This window comes from Drosophila hydei, unplaced genomic scaffold, assembly GCF_003285905.1.
Source record: "Drosophila hydei strain 15085-1641.00,03,60 unplaced genomic scaffold, DhydRS2 tig00000090-arrow-arrow-pilon, whole genome shotgun sequence".
Taxonomy (NCBI): domain Eukaryota; kingdom Metazoa; phylum Arthropoda; class Insecta; order Diptera; family Drosophilidae; genus Drosophila; species Drosophila hydei.
The window spans coordinates 1,380,201-1,400,464 of NW_022045662.1; the positions used below are offsets into that span (position 1 = coordinate 1,380,201).

Below are 20,264 nucleotides of genomic sequence, written 5' to 3' on the forward strand. Positions count from 1 at the left end.
CCTCCTTTTTTATCACCAGATTACCAGAGCATAGAGGAGACAACATGTAGCAAAGGCTTCTGAATGAAATGTTAACAGCTGTTTAACAATAACATAATGTTAAGTGAAGACTACGAAACCCAGAGGCAGCAATAAAACTTAACAGTGTGTTAACATAAAGCTGTAATCAATTGAAATCTGAACAGCTGCTTACCATAATAACAGCTTACAATAACGGCTTACAATATAGATGAGCAGTTGATTAATATCTACAGCTTCGGCAATGATGTTAACAGCAAAATATTAGTAATTTGCTATATTAAATATTAGTAAATCTAATTTGCACTACTTTTACAGGGTAACTACCAGCTGTGTTAGCCTCAATTTGAAGCTTTGTTACTTGATGTTTGTTATTATGAAGATTTTTGCGCTTTCCGTTGGCCCAACTTGGCATATGTAGAAAATTGTTGCAAACAAATCATTTGCATGCGCGACAATCTGAGTGTATGTGTGTGTGTGTGTGTGTGTGGGTTGACAGAAATAAGTTCATCATGTCATAAATTATTACAGTCTGCTTTGTATGCACACTCACAAAAGTAAATTAGATTCTTGCCTGTGCGTTACTTTCTTGACGCACTTTATGTCCGCCTCGCTCTGTCTGTCTCTCTCTCTCTCTCTCTCCCGCTCTTTCACACACGCAGTCTCTATTTGATTCATATGAAGTTGGCGCTTAATTAAATTTTAATGACAATGTATACAACACTAAATCATTCCACAAATCCCGCTGGATTTCAGCTGGCAGCGCCAAATTGAGATAATAAAATGCCGCATGGACACGCACAATAAATTGGAAGACCAGCCAAGAAGTCAGGCCCAAGAGCACAGCAAGCAGCATCAGCAGCAGATGTAAGGTAAGAGAGTGGCAGCCCATGCTTAAATTATTGCCAAAGTCTTTTGCTCTGCAGTCTTGCAGCAAATCTCACTTAAGGCGCACGGGGCGTATGCGTTACGCAATTAGTTGAATCTCGTTCGAGAGCAAATGGGGCGCGAGGTCCAGGGGTGGCAGCGGTGTCATACTAAATGACAAAAGGATAAAAGGCATTTGCCGAAAAATAAATTAGGCAGCCGCGCGAGCTGCCTAGGCGGGGGGCTTGTACATAAGCCAAAGCGTAAGTGCCAATTAAAAAGCCAACAAATAAAAAACAAGAAGAAAAAGCATAAAACAGTAGAGAGAAGCAAAAAAAAACGAAAGAAGCGGACACAAGTAAATGATAATGAAAGGGCATGCTAAATTACAGCAGACAGTCCCCAACCCCCAGGCCATAAAATTGAGCAAGGACACGAATTAGGGGACACAAACACATACCAACAAACACACACACACACAGACACACACCCATAAATTGCCTCATTTAATATACTGAAAGACGCATTCGAAGTTCTTGAAAAAGAAAAAAAAACGATTTAGATGTGCATTGCAATTGTATGTGAAACCAAATTCCTTAGATTCAATTTCCTCGAGTTGCTCAAAAAAGTTTGAATCTTTTTCATAATTTTATTCGAAATTTAATTTTTTGATCGGATTTATGCTTAACTTTTCTTGCTGCTTGCTAACTTTGCAAACATTAATTTTCGTTAGCTTTGCCGTTGTCAGATGATGGCCAAAAACGATTTAAGAGATTCTCAGTCTAAGACGTCGCACGAGTCAAGTATTTCAGTAAATAGCTATACATTTTTTAGAGAGAGAGCTTCAGCTATATATATAGATATAGTAGTTCAATATTTGTCCAAAATGTTACGGCTCTGATGTGGCAGAAGTGGCTGCTGTCATAGATAACAGTTCACTAATTTTGTCATCTTTTAAAAGCTATTGCAGCTTGCTGAAAGCTGTCACGCACAGACACAGCTGTATAAGTGTTAAGACACGCCCCCGCCTCAGTTACGCCCGTTGAAAAGGAAAAAAACAAAGAAAATTGAAAGCAAATGTGTAGCATACTTAGCAGCGCGCTTCGACGAGCAAAGTGGCATTGAAATAACAATAGCAATAACAATATAGTTGAGGAGAACAGAAAAAAGAATGAAGAACAGGGCATGGATGGGCTATGCTCGACTGACATATACCCTGTAGGCGGTGAGAAGAGAACCTAATAAATATTCAATATTAATTGTTAACCTAAGTCTCCAAATGGATATTAGCTGTTATATTGAATGTGACGGACTGGCAGATACCCTGTACAAGCACATATATCTATGTAAGGGGATGTACTACAAGACAATTATGTATTACTCACTATTTTCATCAGTAATTCATGTACCTTGATTAGTCTGCCTCATCAATTATATAAATATGCATCAAAATCGATATTTATCGATATTTTTCATAAAGCGACAGAGGACAGAAGGCGGATATATAAAAGTTTGCAAAGGGCAGGCAGAGTAACGGATATATTTGGGGTCTAGCTCAGCTCTTCATTCCGTAAGCAACGAATATGCCCACTTTTGAGAGTCAGCTACAGGGTATATTAAGAAAACAATGTAACAACAGCTGCAAAATGCTGGCCAAGCAATGGTTGGCGGGCACTGGGGCTGTGCCGAGGCTATCATTCTACTCCAAGGCGAAATGTAAATGACGCCATAATTGCAGCCATCAAATGAAGCAACAGCGACAACAACAATAAGAACAACAGCCGCAAAAGAAAGCAAATGAAACGAAAGAAAAGAAAAGCACAGCAGGTCAAAATCCCAAAGCCCTAGCCGTCCGCCTTACTCTGCAATCCTGCCTCCACGCAGTCAAAATGCGTGCAACTAAGCGTTGCAAATCGAAGCCGCATTCATGAAACTGGCCTCATAACCATTTCATAGGTCTCACATTTCGCTCAGTCTACCGCAGCCCTTTTTATGGGGGGGCTTTCTTTCTCTGCCACACTTGCCAATTGCCACTTGCCAGTTGCCCCAGCCTGCTTTCACTCTCCTTGTTTTGATTGTCTGCCCAAGTCAATTGCAGCCCACAGCAGCAGCCGCAGCCCCAAAAAGTATGCTACGCATATTTAATTTTATGATTTCTTTTGCGTTAGCTCAAAGCGGGCAATGCGAATACGCTTAAAAGACAATTCTTGGCAAGAGAAGGACGGAAAAAGAGAGGGAGCAAGACAATGAGAGAGAACACCCAAGTTGACTGGGAAATGCTCTCACTGCAAGCAGTTGCTGACATATAGATATAGATATTGATATAGATATAGATATAGATATAGATATAGATATAGATATAGATATAGATATAGATATAGATATAGATATAGATATAGATATAGATATAGATATAGATTTAGATATAGATATAGGCACAGATACAGATATATATAGATATATATGGATATATATGTTAGCATTTAATTTTGATCAACTTTGCCCTGACGTCAGGCTTATGTCAACTTGAATTCGGTTTTGTTGAGGTTAGAAAAACCTTTATTTTAACAGCATTCGAACAGAACACAACTTTGCAAACATTGATGTAAATGAGCGCGTCCATAGTTATATTTTGCAGAAAGAGTAAATAATAAAGTGCAAACAAAATTGAAACGAAATCACTTTCATAATTTTTTTAACATTATTTTAAACTCTTATATTCGTTCAATTGAGCTTGGGCACGCGGCATGTCGCACCGCACGCAGGAGGAGCTGCAGCAGCAGCTGGTCAAGCTGGGCTGGACAATTGGACAGCAGCAGCAGCTGTATCCAAATGTTGCCGGCGAGGTGATACCCCTGCGCCAATTGGCCACGATCACACTGAGGGAGCAGTCGCCGGCCAATGCGAAGAACCAGAATGGAGCCAAGCCTCCGGCCGAGTCACCAAACCCAACCGATTTGCACAAATCGAAGCAATAGAAACTCCAAATAGACTTCCATCGATACAAAAAATATATTACTTTCGAGCTAAATCATCTTTGGACACCAAATCAAGCATGTATGCATATATATATTGATATATATATATATATATATATATATATATGTATATATATGTACAGTACAATCATTTCATATGTAATTAAATAATTACTCAGTAAGAGGGCGAAATTATTTCAAATTTTAATTGACGATTTCTGAACTATCTATCGGATATAGCCACATCAATGAGTTCCTTGTCGAAACGATGAGAATTTCGACATAGCCCAAAGAAGGCACATAAAAGTGCGTTTGTTGATAAGCCTTAACTGTGGACCTTGCGGTTTTTTTATATTTTTGTTAATAGGTATATATTTATATATCTACTTTTTTGTTGGGATCTTACGCTTGACCCAATTGGGGCTTGGCTGAGGGGGGAGTCTATGTCTGTTTAGACTGTATGCCCTTTTATCCTTTTGTGCGCGGCTTTTGTGTCTGTCCTTTATGCCGAGTCGGGCATTGTGCAAAAGGTTTGCGCGTTGTTTGTTTGCCGTCTTATCGCTTATCGCTTATCGCCAGAAATTGATTTCAAAGCATGTATTAAAGCTGGCAACAACAACGACAACAATTCTCCTCACACTCGCTCCGTGTGTGTGCGTGCGCCCATAATTATAAGGCCACTTTTGACTTTATGCCTTGTAATTTGCTTAGCCGTTGACTGTCTGGGGCAACTGGAAGCCTAATATATATATGCAAATTAGAGGCCAAGTTCCGTGTGGATACGGCGGCATGACAAGTGGCATGTTTAGTTTACAACTTGATATGCATAACTCAAATAAACAAACACAGAATCTACACGCACACGGACACAGCCAGCAACGTTGGCCTTTAACACGTCGTTTCGCATTTATCTAATACGCATTGATGAATGGCCCAAGCGCACAGTCGCGCACAAAAGTAAATACACAGCGTGCAGCAGCTCAATTGGATTCAACTTTATTTTAAAGAGAGACAAATTCAAAATATCTAAGTCTTTCACAAATGAAGTTTGTGTTATTAACTGACATTGGAGTAGTCTAGCCTTTAGATACATTTCTCAATTTCCCACATTCTCGATTTGCTAGCCTAACTTTTCGCACGCACTGTGCAAGGGCAAATCGGTAATTTGGCTGTGAGTAAATATTAATTTGAAAATATCTGGCTCGCACGCAGTTAGTGTAAACATTTATCGAATCAAAATAAAACTCTAGCAGCAGCAATATTCAAATTTTAATTGTAAATTCAAAAGGCAATGTATTGGCTCGCTAGCACTTGAGTGTGTCTTCTTCCATTTTTGCTAACTGTATCTGCATCTGAACGTATTGACCCACGTATCTGTATTATTAGCTGCAGCTGTGTCAGTCAACAATTCTGCATCTATATCTATTGCGTTATATTTGCATATAAATATATCTGTATCTTTGTATCCTGGTATCTTTGTATCTATGAGCATTTGAAGAGCTATATTTTTGTACTTTTGTATCTTGATAGCTAATTATTGTTGTATTTTTTTATGTGTTTATATTTATATCTGTGTATCTTTGTATCTTAATCATTGTGTCTTTATATCTTCCTATATTTGTATCTGTGTATCTTTGTATCTTTGAATCCTTATATCTTTGTGTTTTTACATCTTAGAATCATGTCATATTTGTAGCAATCTATCTTTGTACCTATGCATCTTAATTTATTTGTATAGCTACAAAGATATCATACTTTCCTTGTAACTTTGCGCCTTAGCATGTTTGTATCTCCAGATAATTATATCTATTTTTACACCTTTGCATAGTTGTATGTTTGTATCTTTGTATGTGTGCATCTCTGCATCTCTTCAATTTTGCATATTTGCTATATCCGTATTTTTGTATCTTGACAACTTTGTATCCTTGTATCTGTGCAACTGTGTATCGTATATGCTGCATCCGTATCTGCATCTGAATCAGTGAAAGTTTCAGTTGAAATGAGTTTTTCATTTGGCAATGTACGACACACTTTGAAGTGTTTCTTTCATTACTCCAGCTCAGTGTCTGTGTGTTGTAAGAGTGTGTGAATTGAGCAAAAGCTGCAATTACTCAAGTGGATTGGAATGGAAGCCAGAGCCAACATTGTACAAGAACTTTAAAACCAGAAAGGAGCTGGCAACCGAAAGTAATTAAGAAAGCCAAACAAGTGAACACGAAGGATAATCGTCTTGTTGTTACGGCCATTTGAAAAATAAATATTCTCAGTGACATTCAATTGGGCATTGATAGCAAATTGATTGATGCAATAGAGAAATATTTAGCCGAGTAATTGAGGAAGCGAAATTTCTGAACAAAGTGTGGCGAACGCGAAGAGAATAAATTGTCATTTGAGTGAACTGCATCAAACAGAATGCCAGATACGATAAAGGACTATAAAGCATTGCTAAATGAGTGACGCACTGGTCATGGCGCATGGCTGGAAAGACCTGGGGAGGCCAAGTGACATTGAATTACACAATCGGTCACAATTATAAATATAACCAGATGAGAGAAGGGCATTGAGGACAATGCACAGATATAGTCCGGTTAACTGGCCAGTGGCGCGCATGCATCTAAGCAGTATATATAATAGTCTAATTGAATAAGATAAGGTCATGGGGCTGTTGATTAAATCAATGTTAATCGAGCTGTACGAAGCGAGTATAGCTCTCGGCTGGATATGCTCGAAGCCGAATAACAGTTGAACACGAACATTCCTGTCGCCCCGTACGCCTCGATGGACATTGCTGTCAGCTTTGTTGACAGCACACACTCACATAGGAGTAGACATGAGTAGAATGTTGTGGAAACCTGTGCCTTACATTTGGGGCATCTATTACAATTCAGAGAGGAGCGCCAAGGAAGGGGCTGTGAGTTTCCTCTTGTGTCTGTTGAGGTCTGTTGGCCAAATGCGAACTGGCAAACAATGCATTTTCTGGGCCTGCCCCGAAGCCACTAATTATGGCAGGAGCGAGCGGGAGAGGCAGAGAGCAGAGCAGAGAGAGTTGAGAGGAACTGCGAGGTAAGCCGCTCAGCAGGCAGCAACCGAAATTTAGTTGTCGTTCAGAAATGGCCTAAAGTGGGGAACAACAGTTCCGAGAACTAGCTCTTTGCGACTCTCTGAGTTGTGGAAGCGTAGCAAATGTGCGTTTGGGTAATTATGCAATGAGCCGGTTTCCAAATTAATCCCCAGCTGAAGTGTTCTCCAGAGTAAAAACAGCGCTAGAATAAGAATTGGGGGAAAAGCGTGAGAGAGGGGGCGGACGAGGCGGGAGAAGCATAACTAAAATTAATTTTGTTATAGCATATTCCCAGTTAAAAGCTGATGAACAATGGAGGTATAATGCATAACAGTCGAATAGAGTTTATATATATCCGAAAGTTATATATGTCAGATCTACCGGTATCAATCTTTAACTTTCCTTTATAAAAGTATCCTCAAAAGCAGTTAAATCTGAAGTGAAATGAAGTTTCTTTTCGATCACTCTCACTGTGTATCCAAAATCGATATTTATCGACTTATTGTATTGGCTTAGAAATCTGTCGTGTGCCAGGCTAACAAACAACTCGGACAGAAGCATCCATTTTAGAAATATTTGTGTCATTTGATTAGCCAAGGGAATGCCCCTAATGTGAGGCTGCACTCTTAAAGTTACAGCTGTTGGCTACAGGGTATTAGCTACTGTATCTGCTTCAACTTCGAGCACTTTCGTTTTTTGTTTGGCGTGTCCTTGCGGTCAGCGCAATAGAAACTGGGCGCGGCGATGTCGGCAGCGGCGGCGGCAGCGGCGGTTTGACCAGGTTAACAGGTAGTTAACTCTTTTGGCCCAACTACCTGGCTCGAGGCTCTCATTAAAAACTGTCGCCAACTCGTTGTCTCTAATGTCTAATGTCTGACTGGGTGTGCGAGTGTGCTTGTGTGCGGGGGCGTGGCCAGTGCTAAGACTCTTGTTTGGCCTGTTAACTGTGGGCGTGGCTGTTGGTGCCGTTGTTGCTGTCCTGCGCCGCATGCTGTGACAATGTGCGAACATGCCTCGCAGCTACCAGGGGGGACGAAGGGCTGCAAGAAGCGTGGAAGGATGGGTGTGGGCGTGTGTAAGTGGGTGTAGTTGCAGAGATTAAGCCGCTTCTGCTCACACATTTGGCTCCGAATGCGTTTTTAATTATGATTTTCAGCTCGGCTCGTGCGGACAGCAAATGTCGTGTTAAGCAGTGAAAATGAAAGCGCAAGACAAATGTTAAGTGCTTACCTACCAAATAGAGCCTATATTCATAAAGTCAAAAGAGTTTCGGAAGAGCATCATTAGGCGTTTATGTATCCATTATAATCAACTAATATAGACACTCTTTGAGAGTGTTTGTATACTAGCAAAGGTTCTCTATTTATATACAGACTAGTTGACTTAGATATCGATTGATATCGATAAATATCAGCATATATCATCTATGATTGCTTGGCTTTGTTTACTTCCATAAATCAGAAGAACATATTATTTATTAATTTGCACTCTCTTAATATCGATAAGTCGATATCTATATCGATATATATCGATATATCAGATTTGTTATCATATAAAATTTCGATTTTCAAGATTTAGTGTATTGCTATGTATTGCAAGCATTTGAACTACTTCCTTTAACAAAAATCGATATATATCGATATTAGGCATAAATTATTTATTGAATAAATTAGTTCCACTTTCAGTTTATTTCCATGTTATCACCATTGCTTTATATATTTCCGTACACCATAGACAGAGCGAATGATTAGTGTCCACATATAGCTAAAATCGATAAATATCGCTTTAACTGACAGGCCTTATCCCCAAAGATCTCAATTAGATGTCGCAGGAAATGCTTTTGCCACTCAATCCCACTATGTACACGATAATTGCCTGATACCCAAATGCATCCAATTTTTTGTCTATTAATTATATGGGAATACCCACAATGAAGCCCTTCACCATTTGTAAACAATGCAACAGCCAACATCAAGGCAGATTATCTAGCAATCAGCTGAGCTATGAAATCCACTCAACAAACATATTTATTTAATGCCTCTTGTCAGACATAAATGTTCATATTTGGCCAGTCAGCCCTGTTTTAACAGGAATCTAAGTGCAGTAAGAGTGCTGAGCCGCCTCGGCTTGGATTATTGAATTAATTCCAACATGTCATGCAGTACATACACAAATATATATATATATAAATGGGTGTGTGTGTGTATGGCTATGTCATAGAGTTGTCAGCCTTTATCTATGGAAATGCTGGTTGGCATTTTACAATTCAATTTGCAGCAGCAGCTAAGCCTCAGCAGCAACAAAAGTAACAACAAAGGCTTTGAATAAAGAAAGATTTCGTGAGATATACAATAATAACAACAACAATGGCAACAACAACAACAACAGCAACAGAAGATAGAAAGGCTAAAAACGTTCTTAGCACTAATGAAATTAAAACGCGTGAACAGATTTTTAGCACAGCGACAAGAAAAATACTGAAAATATAAAAAAAGAAAATCTTTGGCCAACAGCGTAGAGAAGCTAGTAGTGAAATGCTAAGAATGTGCACTTAAAGTAATTAAGAGGACGCTAGAGCCATAGCCGAGAAGTATTGCAGAATGTGAGTGGGAAAAATGTGCAGAGCTTCAAGAAAATATGCAGAGTGGGAGGCAGCTGGGAGCTGGGAGCAGGGAGCAGCGATTGGAGTAGTTAAGCATGCGTGAGGGAAGCGTGTAAATGGCTTTTTCAACTAAGCAAATGTGAAAAGGAACAGAGAGAGAATGATAGAAAGGGAAAGAGAGAGATGAAAGCTGGAAAAGTGAAAATAGATTAATTAAATAATAGTTAGCTGGATGGAAAAGCTTAAGAGATATTTCAGCTTAAAGCTGTTTATCATGCTTAAACAGTTATGGAAAGCTATGCCCGTGTCGAGCATGCTCTACTAGCAACATACATTATTATATTTTTTGCGAATGGCAATCAATTCTGAACATTTTATGCCCATTTTGTGCTCAAGCATGATCAAGCTATATATTTTATATAAATTAAGGCAAATTTTCTAGTCAGGATATGAAGATTTTGCAACTATTTCCAAACTCTAACAGACTTAAAAAAGCAAAAGCGTAAATCGATTTTTATCGATATGAAATGACGGCGCGCGTACATATTAACAAGACATGACCCAAGCGAGCTCGGCATAATAAAATATATAGATTTCCTCAACTAACTCTAGCCAGAGCGAGTGATCAATGGATTCGCTCACCTCGCATAGCTTCTCAATATATGAGGCAGAGATTCAGTCAGCTGTTGCCGCCGCTGGCAAGTGGGTTAATCGTGTGTGTGTTTAAACATAAACGAAATGAATTTATGAGCTGACAACAATAAAAATATTAAACCCAAATTCCAAATGAAGAACTTCAAACGATGCAAAGGACGTGGCGTGGGAACGCCAACAAAAAAGCAAAGGGGGTAGAGGAAGGAAGCAAACAAAAGTTCATGCTTCATGCTTTACAATTCTCATTTTCATTTTCATTTTCGTTCTCATTTTCATTTCCATTTACATTTACATTTACACATTTTCATTTACAGGTTTTTATTTTTGCTTCCAATTTTAATGCGTGTTTTATGATATTTTTGTTGGGCACAAATGAAATGCACGAAATGTTCGCATTTTACAACACTGCAAAAGATGTACCAGAAGTGAAGACAAAAACAAAAGCCGTCGGCACGATGTGTGCGTGTGTGTCTCTGTCTGTGTGTGCGTGTGTGTGTGTGTGCAAAATTCATGCTGTTTTAGCCGCAGGCGAATCATTCAGAGAGCACCAAAGTGCGCAAGGGGGAGGAGGTCTGAAAACTAAAGGAAAATAACTACGTGGCGGGCTTTCAATAAAATTTATAAAAAAAAAGCGAGCAGAAAGAAATAAACTAAAAACTGAAATTTCAACTAGAAATATATTTAGATATTAGAAATGGAATTGAATTTCAGTTGCAACCAGCAACCGTGAGAAACGAAACGAAACGGATTTCCTTTCACTGCTCAGTCATAAAACGCAAATATTTCAATCAAAAATCTGTAAAATCAACGACATCAATTTTGTTATAGCATTTTCAACGAATTCGCACAATCAATTTCAGATAATATATCAAAATTATTATATTTCAAAGTTGTACAGCAATCAGTAAGAGAGACGCTTGTACGATTCATATGTCGGTAAAAGTTTGGATCAGGGACAAACGAGCAAACCAAATCTTCCCACAATGCTAGCCAAAAAGGAAGCACCGAAGCTTAAATACGCTTAATATTATATTGAATCATGTATAGATATAGATATAGATATAGATATAGATATAGATATAGATATAGATATAGATATAGATATAGATATAGATATAGATATAGATATAGATATAGATATAGATATAGATATAGATATAGATATAGACACAGAAACAGATATAGATACAGAAACAGATACAGATAGAAATATAGTGACATCTGGATTTATACATATCTCTTAGTCTATATCTATATAATAGCCATGTCCAGTGTTACAAGCTCCATGACAAAATGGTTATGCCTCGCTTTTGGAACGAGCTATTGAAATAAAAAATGTATTTTCTGCGGCTTTTGTTATGGAATAAAAAAGGAGCGACATATACTATATACCTATACGTACACATATATAAAAATAAAGCCGACATGTATCATATGCATGTGCGTCCTTTTGCCTGCTGAGCGGGCGGGTGGGCGTGGTGGGGTATAGGGGTGCGGGCGGTACAGAGTTGACAAATTTGGAAAAATTGCAACTGCGACAGGCTGATGATGATGATGTTGATGATGATGATAATGAATGTTGTAAGGGAAACGATGATGAGCATGATTAAGCAAGATGTTAAAAACGCTCGAAAATTTTTAGCAAAAGCAGCGCAAAATTGTTGTTTATCGTTTATTTGTACACAAAAGCGGCGATGGCAGTGCGCGAATGTTTACAAACACACAAACTCTGACAGAGAGTGCCGCCCAACGAGCGCTCCTCGCTGGCCGTAGCGTTTCAAACACCCACCCGTATGGCATTTCGCGGATTTGATTGATTTTTGCGGTTCTAATGTACAATTTTAATATTTGGCCAAAACATTTGTACATTTCATTCCATAAATGTGAGTTTATTGCCATCTGCCACTGCGCCCATCATTCATTCACGCTCGCCCTGACCCTCTGCCGAGCAGCGCTAGACCTCGCCCTTTTCGCTGCCCACTCAAATAATTTTGCCGTACCCGTTGCGTATACTTAATATTATTTTTGTTTCAACTTTTGCTACATTTAGTGTGCCAAAGAATAGCGTCCGATAGCTGTGAAAAAAATTCTATTTTTGAACTACACACAGTTGTCAGGCAGTTAGCTCAGTTAGTTCAGCTGAGATCTGAAAGTTTCCAATCGAAAGATTGTAGAATATATATATATTAGACCTATTCCGATTTGCGTTGAGAACATAGTGAAGAATCATGTGCATATATTATATATCAATAACACTTTAGCTATCCGCATGCCTGTGCCTTTCTGATTAGAATTGTAGCGCCATGAGATACTTTTCGCTTGCCTAAGATACCTCTCCACAGATATAGATACGCAAGTCTATTGATCACTATAGTAGCTAGTAGATTGAGCTATGAGCATAGCAATTTATCAACAAGTTTTCACTCCATTGAGGCATTGAAAAGTGATCAAAGACTGCGCCAGGAAATCTTATGCTGCTTGACTGTAAAGCAAATTCCAAATTCATTTAAAAACAATGTTATTTTAATATAAATACGAGCTCTTGCTGCTTCTTCTAGCTTCTTGTGCCACACCCACAAAGCTGCAGTCAATTTGCAGCCAGTGCCTTTGTGGCATATCGGATCGGACCGACTTGATAAGCAGTCTTAGCTTTTAGTGTGAGCTCCTTTGAATACTCTTTGGGGACTTGTGACACAGCTTACCTGACTGACCCGATGCAACAACAAACACAAAAAGAGGCCATTATTTCATGTTTAGAAATAGAAACAAAGACGAGTTACAAATCAAAGGCAGCTGAAAGCAACGACGACGGACTGAGCCACCGCGTGCGGGTACGCGTTACCTATCTTAACTGGCTTAGGGCCACTGTCACACGACGGCTAAAAGACCCAGCAGCAGCCCAGACAGGACAGCGTAACAAAAGAAACAAAACGAGACAACAATAAGAGTTGGAGCTGAAACCAGTGCGTGCTGGCAATTGAGAGAGTCTGTTATCTGTACACAGACAGAAATGATTGATATAGAATCATTGAGGGGACGACGCTTGAGTAGATAAGAAAGGCGTCAAAGAAGGATCACAACAACATCTGAGGAGGATCACTCTAATATATAAGTTATTGAATAATTTTGCTCAGTAAACACAAAATTTGTGAGACTTTTTGAACAGCTTTCGTAGAGTTATTGAAGCTCTCAACATAATTTACGCTGAACATAGGCAAAGTAATGAGCTCTAGGCGGGCTTAGAGCGCCTATAGCTCAGCGGCAGCACACCTGGCTAATAAGCAAAAAGTTGCAGGTTCGAGCTTTCACAATAAAACTAATCATTCTTATAATATTTCAACTTTTTTGCAAATTGTTGTGATATATTCATTTAAAGTTAAACGAAGTTAAATTGAAATATAGCAAATTAACACACTTTTTGCTGACAGTGTAGCGGCTCTGCCTCTGCCACTGTCTCTGACTGTAACTCAAATTTGACCCCCGCGAGCTTTTGTTGTTGTTGTTGCAACTGATTAGGCATCGCTCGATTTAACTGTCATTTGCAGGGGGCAGCCACGCTGGCAGACAGTTAGACAGGTAACTAACTGCAGCTAAGACGATTACGTTGACGTCTGCGTCACGCAACAGCGTCAGACCCAACTTGCACAACTCGCACATCTCTCCCCAGAGGCCGACGCTGGGCTGGCTAAAATGGTATTCGCATCGCCACAGCGCCATTTACATAAGCAGACCAGAAGACCTTCAGCGGAGCGCCAAATATATTTGAAAAACAAAAAGATAAACAACAACAAAAAACATTTCCTGGATGCGAGTCCTTTTCTAATGAAAAAATGTCTCACAATGAAATACATAAATCACATATATATAATTCAGCTAACAAAATTCCAAGGAAAGAACTTTCTCAAGGAGGACACAGAATTAAACTAAGAGAGAGAATGAGGAAATTATTGTATCATAATCGATTGGAAGAACTCATGTGAATGCTTTCACAGTGCACCAATACTTTTACAGGGTATCTGGAGGCCTTCATTCGTTTATTCTATTTAAATTTTCAGCTAAAAATTGATTAATTTAGTTCCCAAGTGAACTAAAATTTTAACATAAACAAACCAAGTTTTCAATTGAATAAATGAATAAGCAAAACATAGAAAAGTTGTGGAGTATACGACTAGCAAATGCCCTGCATTATATATAATATATGTATATATTTCGAGTCTGACAAAATCATGAAAAATTTCAGTTACGGAATTTCGACTCGACTCATTTTCTACTCAAAATATATTGCATTCACAATAGACACTAGCCTTTACTTAAGTATATGTCTCTCTAATGATATAGGAAGCCCAGTTTTCTGGCTGTTCCACTGGCATGCATCCTATAGATAGCAATTTTTCAGCCTTTCAGTTCGAATCTTTAGTTCGGTATGCTCTGCGAGTGCTCATTGTGCAGGGTATATGACAGCATTAAATGCTGTTGTATTGCCAATTTATTGCCATTCGCTGAATTAAAGATAAATAAGCATTTTAACATCTTATTGCAGTTGCCCGCCTAATGCAATAAACATTTATTGCATTTTCTAAATCGCCAAATTTTGTCGATTCAGTTTAATAAAAATGCTGATAGACGTCCCCACAGATTGATGCATGAATTTATTATGACGCTACTGGAATTTGACAACTGTTGTTACCATCTCTCTTTATCTTTCTGTCTCTTTCTATTTGCCCCGTTTGCGCTCTCCTTATCTTTTGGTTGACTAATTCTTCTCTTTCTCTCTGCATTCTTTCTCTTACTGTATTTTATATATCACTTTCTCTGTCACTACATTTTATTTCTCGTTCTCTCTGCCTCTCTGACATATTCTCTATCTCTGTATCTCTCCCCCTCTGTATCTAAAAATCTATCTTTATATCTATCTCTTTCTATTTCGCTCTCTTTTTCTCTATCTCTCTATCTATCTATCTATAGATAGACTCTCTCTCTCCATCTCTCTCTAGAGCTGCTGTGTCTCTTGCTTTCGTTTTTTTATTCTCTCGATATTTCTGTTTCCCTTTATCTTATCCGATCCCCTTCTCACTCTCTCATTTGCTCCTTTTCTTTGGCTTTTTGCACAGCAATATCTCTGCTCTCTCTCTCTCTCTCTCTCTCTCTCTTTCCCTCTCTCTACTGTTTCTTTCTCTCTCCCAAAGAAGCCCCTTTGATCTTTCTTTCTTCTCTGTCTTTGACACTACACCCGTCTCTCTCCATTTTTTTTTAATATTTCCTATTCACAAATTCTTTAAACATTTCAAATACTTTTCAATAGTCAAGAAACTAACTGCCAACTAAGTGCTGCAAAAGTTGCAAACTTCAAACTATTCTCACAGCTATGCGAAAGTTGAATGTAATTGAACGAATCAAAAGTCATTTGATGTCATAATCATCAGCTCCAAGATGCAAGAGTCAATGGTCAATCAGAAGTCAGCTTATGCCCCATACCGAAGTCCATGGTAAATCCCTGAAAAAGTTCTTCCACAAACTGTCCAGGAGCAGTGCTCAAGCAGAGAGTGAGAGAGGGGGGAGGACAGGGCGAGCTGGCTGTTTGTGTTGTGGGAGGTGCTCAAGTGCTTTACAATAACTGAGCATCTGCAGCAGCAGCAGCAGCAGCTGCGAACAAAGTTTCTTCACACTTTTCCACAGATTATCTTTATATGTACTTTCATTCTTCTTTCTTTTTTGATCGCCTTTGCTCTTCTGTTGCTCTTTGGTGCTGTTGTTGTTGTTTCTGCTTTTTGCTCTTATGCTCTGTTTGCATTGCTTAAGTGGAGCATATTTGTTTAGTGTCCGCTGACACAGTTTAAAGCTTTTATATTCATCAATCTATGTTATTAGACTTCGATTTGATTGTCTACTATTTATGTTTATGTGCCTACTTCGTATCAAATTCACAGTTTTAGACTCTGTCCTAGTTAAACTAATGTAGTATAACACTTAATCGAAGCAGCTCACTTTTGTTAGGAATTTAACTACAAATATTTTCAGCACTCACAGTTCGATTTAATACCTTATTAAAGTATACAATGTCCGGTATTTTTTGGATCTAGACATTGATTCCAAGCATTCCGACAGTTTAAAATTTAAAAAAACTTTAAGCTGTTAAACTTACTTAGCCAAGCGGACGCTCCGATCTAAGGCAGCAAACAGAGTATGACGCAGTTGGCTCTAATTAGTTCTCTGCCTGTTTCACGCCTCACGTTTTGCTTCTTCCGCCGCGTGCACTTCGCAGCGGGAGCCGATGAGCCCTGCAGCATATACATATGCTTATGCTACATATACTTACATACATATACATATACATACCTATATTAATATATATATATTTTTACATACAATATATTTTTATGTGCAAATATCTTGGCTGGCAAATTTTGCATATTAATAGCCTTCTCCTTATTATTTGCTCGCCTTATTTTTGCAAATTAATGCAATTGGGAAATGGACGGAGAATTGGGGAGCAACCGGAAATTATTTTAATATTCTTTTAAGTACCCGCCATAAGTGGCAGGCGCGTCAGGCAGCTGTTGCTGTCAAACAATAAATATAAATCAAGCATACGCCGTGTTCGACTTACCGTGTGCAAACAGCCCCAGCCGCAGTAGGCAGTGCAGCCAATGGAGTTGCGAGCCGGCAAGGGATTTGTACCGGTATTTGGGCCTGCTGCTGATACTGATCGATGCCATTGATAAGGATTTACATGTTGTGTTGCTCACGCGCAAAGTTTCAAGTAAAGCACACACACACAGAGACACAAAGCCACGTAAACAAAATTGACAACAAAAATAACAATGTTTCACACAATTAATATCAAATGTTGTCGCAGTCGCATGAATATTTCAAATGCGCTCTGCAATTACCAACAATAGCACGAACGAATTGAAATGCGCGCCAAAATAACTGTTTACTTGGCCAATGGTTGTGTCTGCGCTGCAACTCGGTTCATCGCGTGCGCCGCTGTTGAACACCAGCATGCAACTGGCAACAGTAGGATGCCCAATTGGCTTGGCGGGCTAACTCCAAGCACACACAGGCACACACACACACACAAACGCAAACAATAACACACACAGTTGGCGCACACTGCAAAAGTACTTTGTAAATGGCAAAACGTGTGGCAGCACTGGCGCTGTTAAAGCCGTTTATGCGCATCTGTTAAATACGATGTGTGTAAATTGCAGTAGCAATAGACCTAACTGTAACATGATTAAGTATTTGTGTTCAAATGACCATTCATTTACAGCTGTAAGAGAAGAATATATAAAAGTTAAGCATATAATGAAAATAAAAGCTTTGCAGTAAAATTTGGATTTTTAACTAATTCAAGATTATTTACCAATATTTGCTTCAAAATAACATCTTACTATTAACTATGCAATAACTACACAACAGCATGTAAGTAAAGCTCCATATTGTAAGCAGTTTACACAAATAGTCATATCGTATAAACATGGCCGCTGTAAGTGGTAAGCAGTGCACGCTGCAGGTGGCAACGCTTTTTTGACATTAACATTACTAAACAGTTACGCCACTGTTGTTCCACAGTTTAACAGACATTTTTTGTTTACCATCCGTCATCAGCCATCGTCTTGGCTTTCGGTTTGCTTGCTTTTCTCACCTAGCATTTTGCAGTGGCCATGCACACTTTGCTGAGCAACAACAATTGCCTGACTTGCCTGCACCGCCTTGATTTGGACCAGGACCAGCTGCCGGCAGCTCAACTCATCGATGCGGATTTGCAGCAATCCCTGTTGCAGCATCTCGATTGGCAGGCAGATGAATTCAACATTGAATGTCTACCTAAGCAGTTGTGCAGAAGCTGTCACCAGCAGCTGCAGAGCTTTCACTTGTTTCAGCAACAGGCGAATGCTTGCCGCCAGGATCTGCTGTCCATGGTAAAGCGGATGCAAAAGGAAATGGTCGAGGAACGACGCAATGCGGCATTTGAGATTGTATACGAGGAGCCACTAGCTGAAGAGCAGGAAAAGCAAGAGCGGGACCAAGAGCAGCTTCAAGAGAGAACAAGCCAGGAGGATAACCAAGCCGATCCTATAGATGAGGTACCTAAAGAGGAGGTGAAGGAGGAGCAGGAAGAGGTGCAGGCAAGTCAAGAAAAGCCCAGCACAAAACGGCGCAGCAAAGGCGTGAAGAACAGCTTCAAGTGCAGCCAATGCGGTCACAGCTTTGCCCACAGTCTCACCTTGGACGCGCACATTCGCAAGGTACACGAGGGCAGCAAACGACCCTTCCAGTGCGATCGCTGCGACAAAGCATACAGCTTCATGGGCGGCCTCTACACACACATCAAGGAGATTCACAGTCCCCAAGAGCGTTCCTATCGCTGTGATCATCCCGGTTGCGAGCGCGTCTACATCAGCTGCATAGCCATGCAGAAGCACAAGCGACTTAAGCATTGCGAATCCTCTGCCGCTGCAATTCGGAAGTATGTCTGCGAGCAATGCGGCGCAACGTTCAATCAGACAGCGAATCTCAAATATCATCGACGCACCAAGCACCCCACCGAGGATGAAGCGGCAGCCAATGCGCTAGCCAGCGAACAGCATTATTGTGATCTCTGCCAGAAACATTTCCACTCCCGCTACACATTGAAATATCATACAATGCAACAGCATGGAGGAGGCAATGCAAACAGCTCCAAGGATCAGCCTACGCCCATGCACGAATGTCAGGTGTGCGGGCGTCGCCTGGCTAAACGTTTTATGCTCGTGCAGCACATGTTGATGCACAGCTCGGAGAAGTTGCCCTGCGAGCATTGTGGCCGTCTCTTTGCCCGCAAATTCGAGCTGGAAGCTCACATCAGAGCGGTACATCTTAAGTTAAAACCCTTTGGCTGCAAATACTGCGATGAATCGTTTGCTTCGAGAAAGACGCAACGACATCACGAGTATATTCACACCGGCGAAAAGCCTTATGTGTGCTCAACCTGTGGCCAGGCCTTCAGGCAGCAGACGTGCCTCAAGAATCATGGCAGAGTGCATGAGAAATCCAAGTGAGAGATTCACTTAATTTCACTCTTTAGTTGTATAAGCAAATAGAACAAGAAATAGATTATGCTTAATGCTAACTATTAACTGTGTCTTGCTCCTTCTGTTGTTGTCTCTCCTTTTCTATGTACACCGGCAAATCGTCCAGCGGCTTAAAGTACAGATGCACTGCCTGGGAGCCGGCCATCATGGCTAGCATTGCGCTGCCCAAGAACTTCATATATTGGCCCCACGAAACTCCAGCGGGCATGATTAAGTTGACTCCTGTAGTGGATGCTGATGCTGATGTTGTTGCTGGTGCAGCTGGTCCTCTATGTAGTTTTTGGCCTGCCTGCGTTTGAACGTGCGATCTGCAATATGATAAGGGCTGAGTTCAAAAAGTCTTTGTGTTTAATCGGATTATGGGATTCACAGAAATTAGTCTCGCCCACTGTCCAGTTGATCATGGAAAACTCCAACGCCGCGCCCAGAACAAAGAATATCGGCAGAAAGCGATAGATGCCAAAGCGTCGCTTACCGGGCCAATTGTCGAGCAGACGTCGCACGGATCTGCTATAAAGACTCATCCGGCTTTTGGATTATATAAGTGGCCGGTCCAATGGGGCTGACCAGGCAAATAGCCTCACTTAACACTATAGTAGTGTGTTTAATTCAGTGTATTTTATATATGTACTGCATGCAGCTTACCAGCTGATGCTATTTATTTAATAAAGCTTTTTATTCAAAATAATGTATTTTTCAAAAGCAAACTATTCACAGCAGCCAAAATGAGTTTCTATTCTTGAACAGCTGATTGTTATTAAGGCCGCATCTCAGTCAGCTGTTACACGATGTTAGCTCTTTTTTGCGTTAAGTACCTCTTTTATGCGTTCATAAAGAGTGTGGTTATAAAAGTAACATTTTGAGCAAATTAGATATCATCGGTAAAATAAATATATTATAAAAAATTCCTGACAATCCAAATAATTTTATTTGTTTTAAGGTTTTTATATTCAATTTTTTGCGTTCTCTGATTAATTGTGCATAGCTTTCACGTTCTTCTGTCGGCG

The 20,264-nt window shown here is 39.8% G+C and overlaps 4 protein-coding genes across 4 annotated transcripts in view; 1 reads left to right on the forward strand and 3 right to left on the reverse strand.

The window, feature by feature from the left end:
* Positions 1 to 17,189, reverse strand: part of LOC111592980 — a 53,001-nt gene extending 35,812 nt beyond the window's left edge. The window contains exon 1 of the mRNA XM_023305475.2: positions 16,788 to 17,189. Within this exon, the coding sequence (XP_023161243.2) occupies positions 16,788 to 16,896 (109 nt within the window). The 5' untranslated portion in view covers positions 16,897 to 17,189. The remainder of the gene's footprint in view (positions 1 to 16,787) is intronic.
* A 410-nt stretch (positions 17,190 to 17,599) lies between these two features.
* Positions 17,600 to 19,268, forward strand: LOC111592978 (zinc finger protein 568). Its single transcript, XM_023305473.2, has 2 exons — positions 17,600 to 17,605; positions 17,833 to 19,268. The coding sequence occupies exon 2, from the start codon at positions 17,848 to 17,850 to the stop codon at positions 19,222 to 19,224; it is 1,377 nt and encodes a 458-aa protein (XP_023161241.2). The 5' UTR covers positions 17,600 to 17,605; positions 17,833 to 17,847; the 3' UTR covers positions 19,225 to 19,268.
* Positions 19,242 to 19,488, reverse strand: LOC111592984 (uncharacterized protein C12orf73 homolog). Its single transcript, XM_023305481.2, has one exon. The coding sequence runs from the start codon at positions 19,463 to 19,465 to the stop codon at positions 19,292 to 19,294; it is 174 nt and encodes a 57-aa protein (XP_023161249.1). The 5' UTR covers positions 19,466 to 19,488; the 3' UTR covers positions 19,242 to 19,291.
* LOC111592983 (small integral membrane protein 4) lies at positions 19,445 to 20,022 on the reverse strand. The gene is made up of 2 exons (XM_023305480.2): positions 19,628 to 20,022; positions 19,445 to 19,565 (listed from the first exon to the last, which is right to left on the reverse strand). Exons 1-2 carry the CDS (start codon positions 19,779 to 19,781, stop codon positions 19,468 to 19,470), a joined length of 252 nt encoding a protein of 83 aa, XP_023161248.1. The 5' UTR covers positions 19,782 to 20,022; the 3' UTR covers positions 19,445 to 19,467.
* Between the last annotated feature and the right edge of the window lie 242 nt (positions 20,023 to 20,264).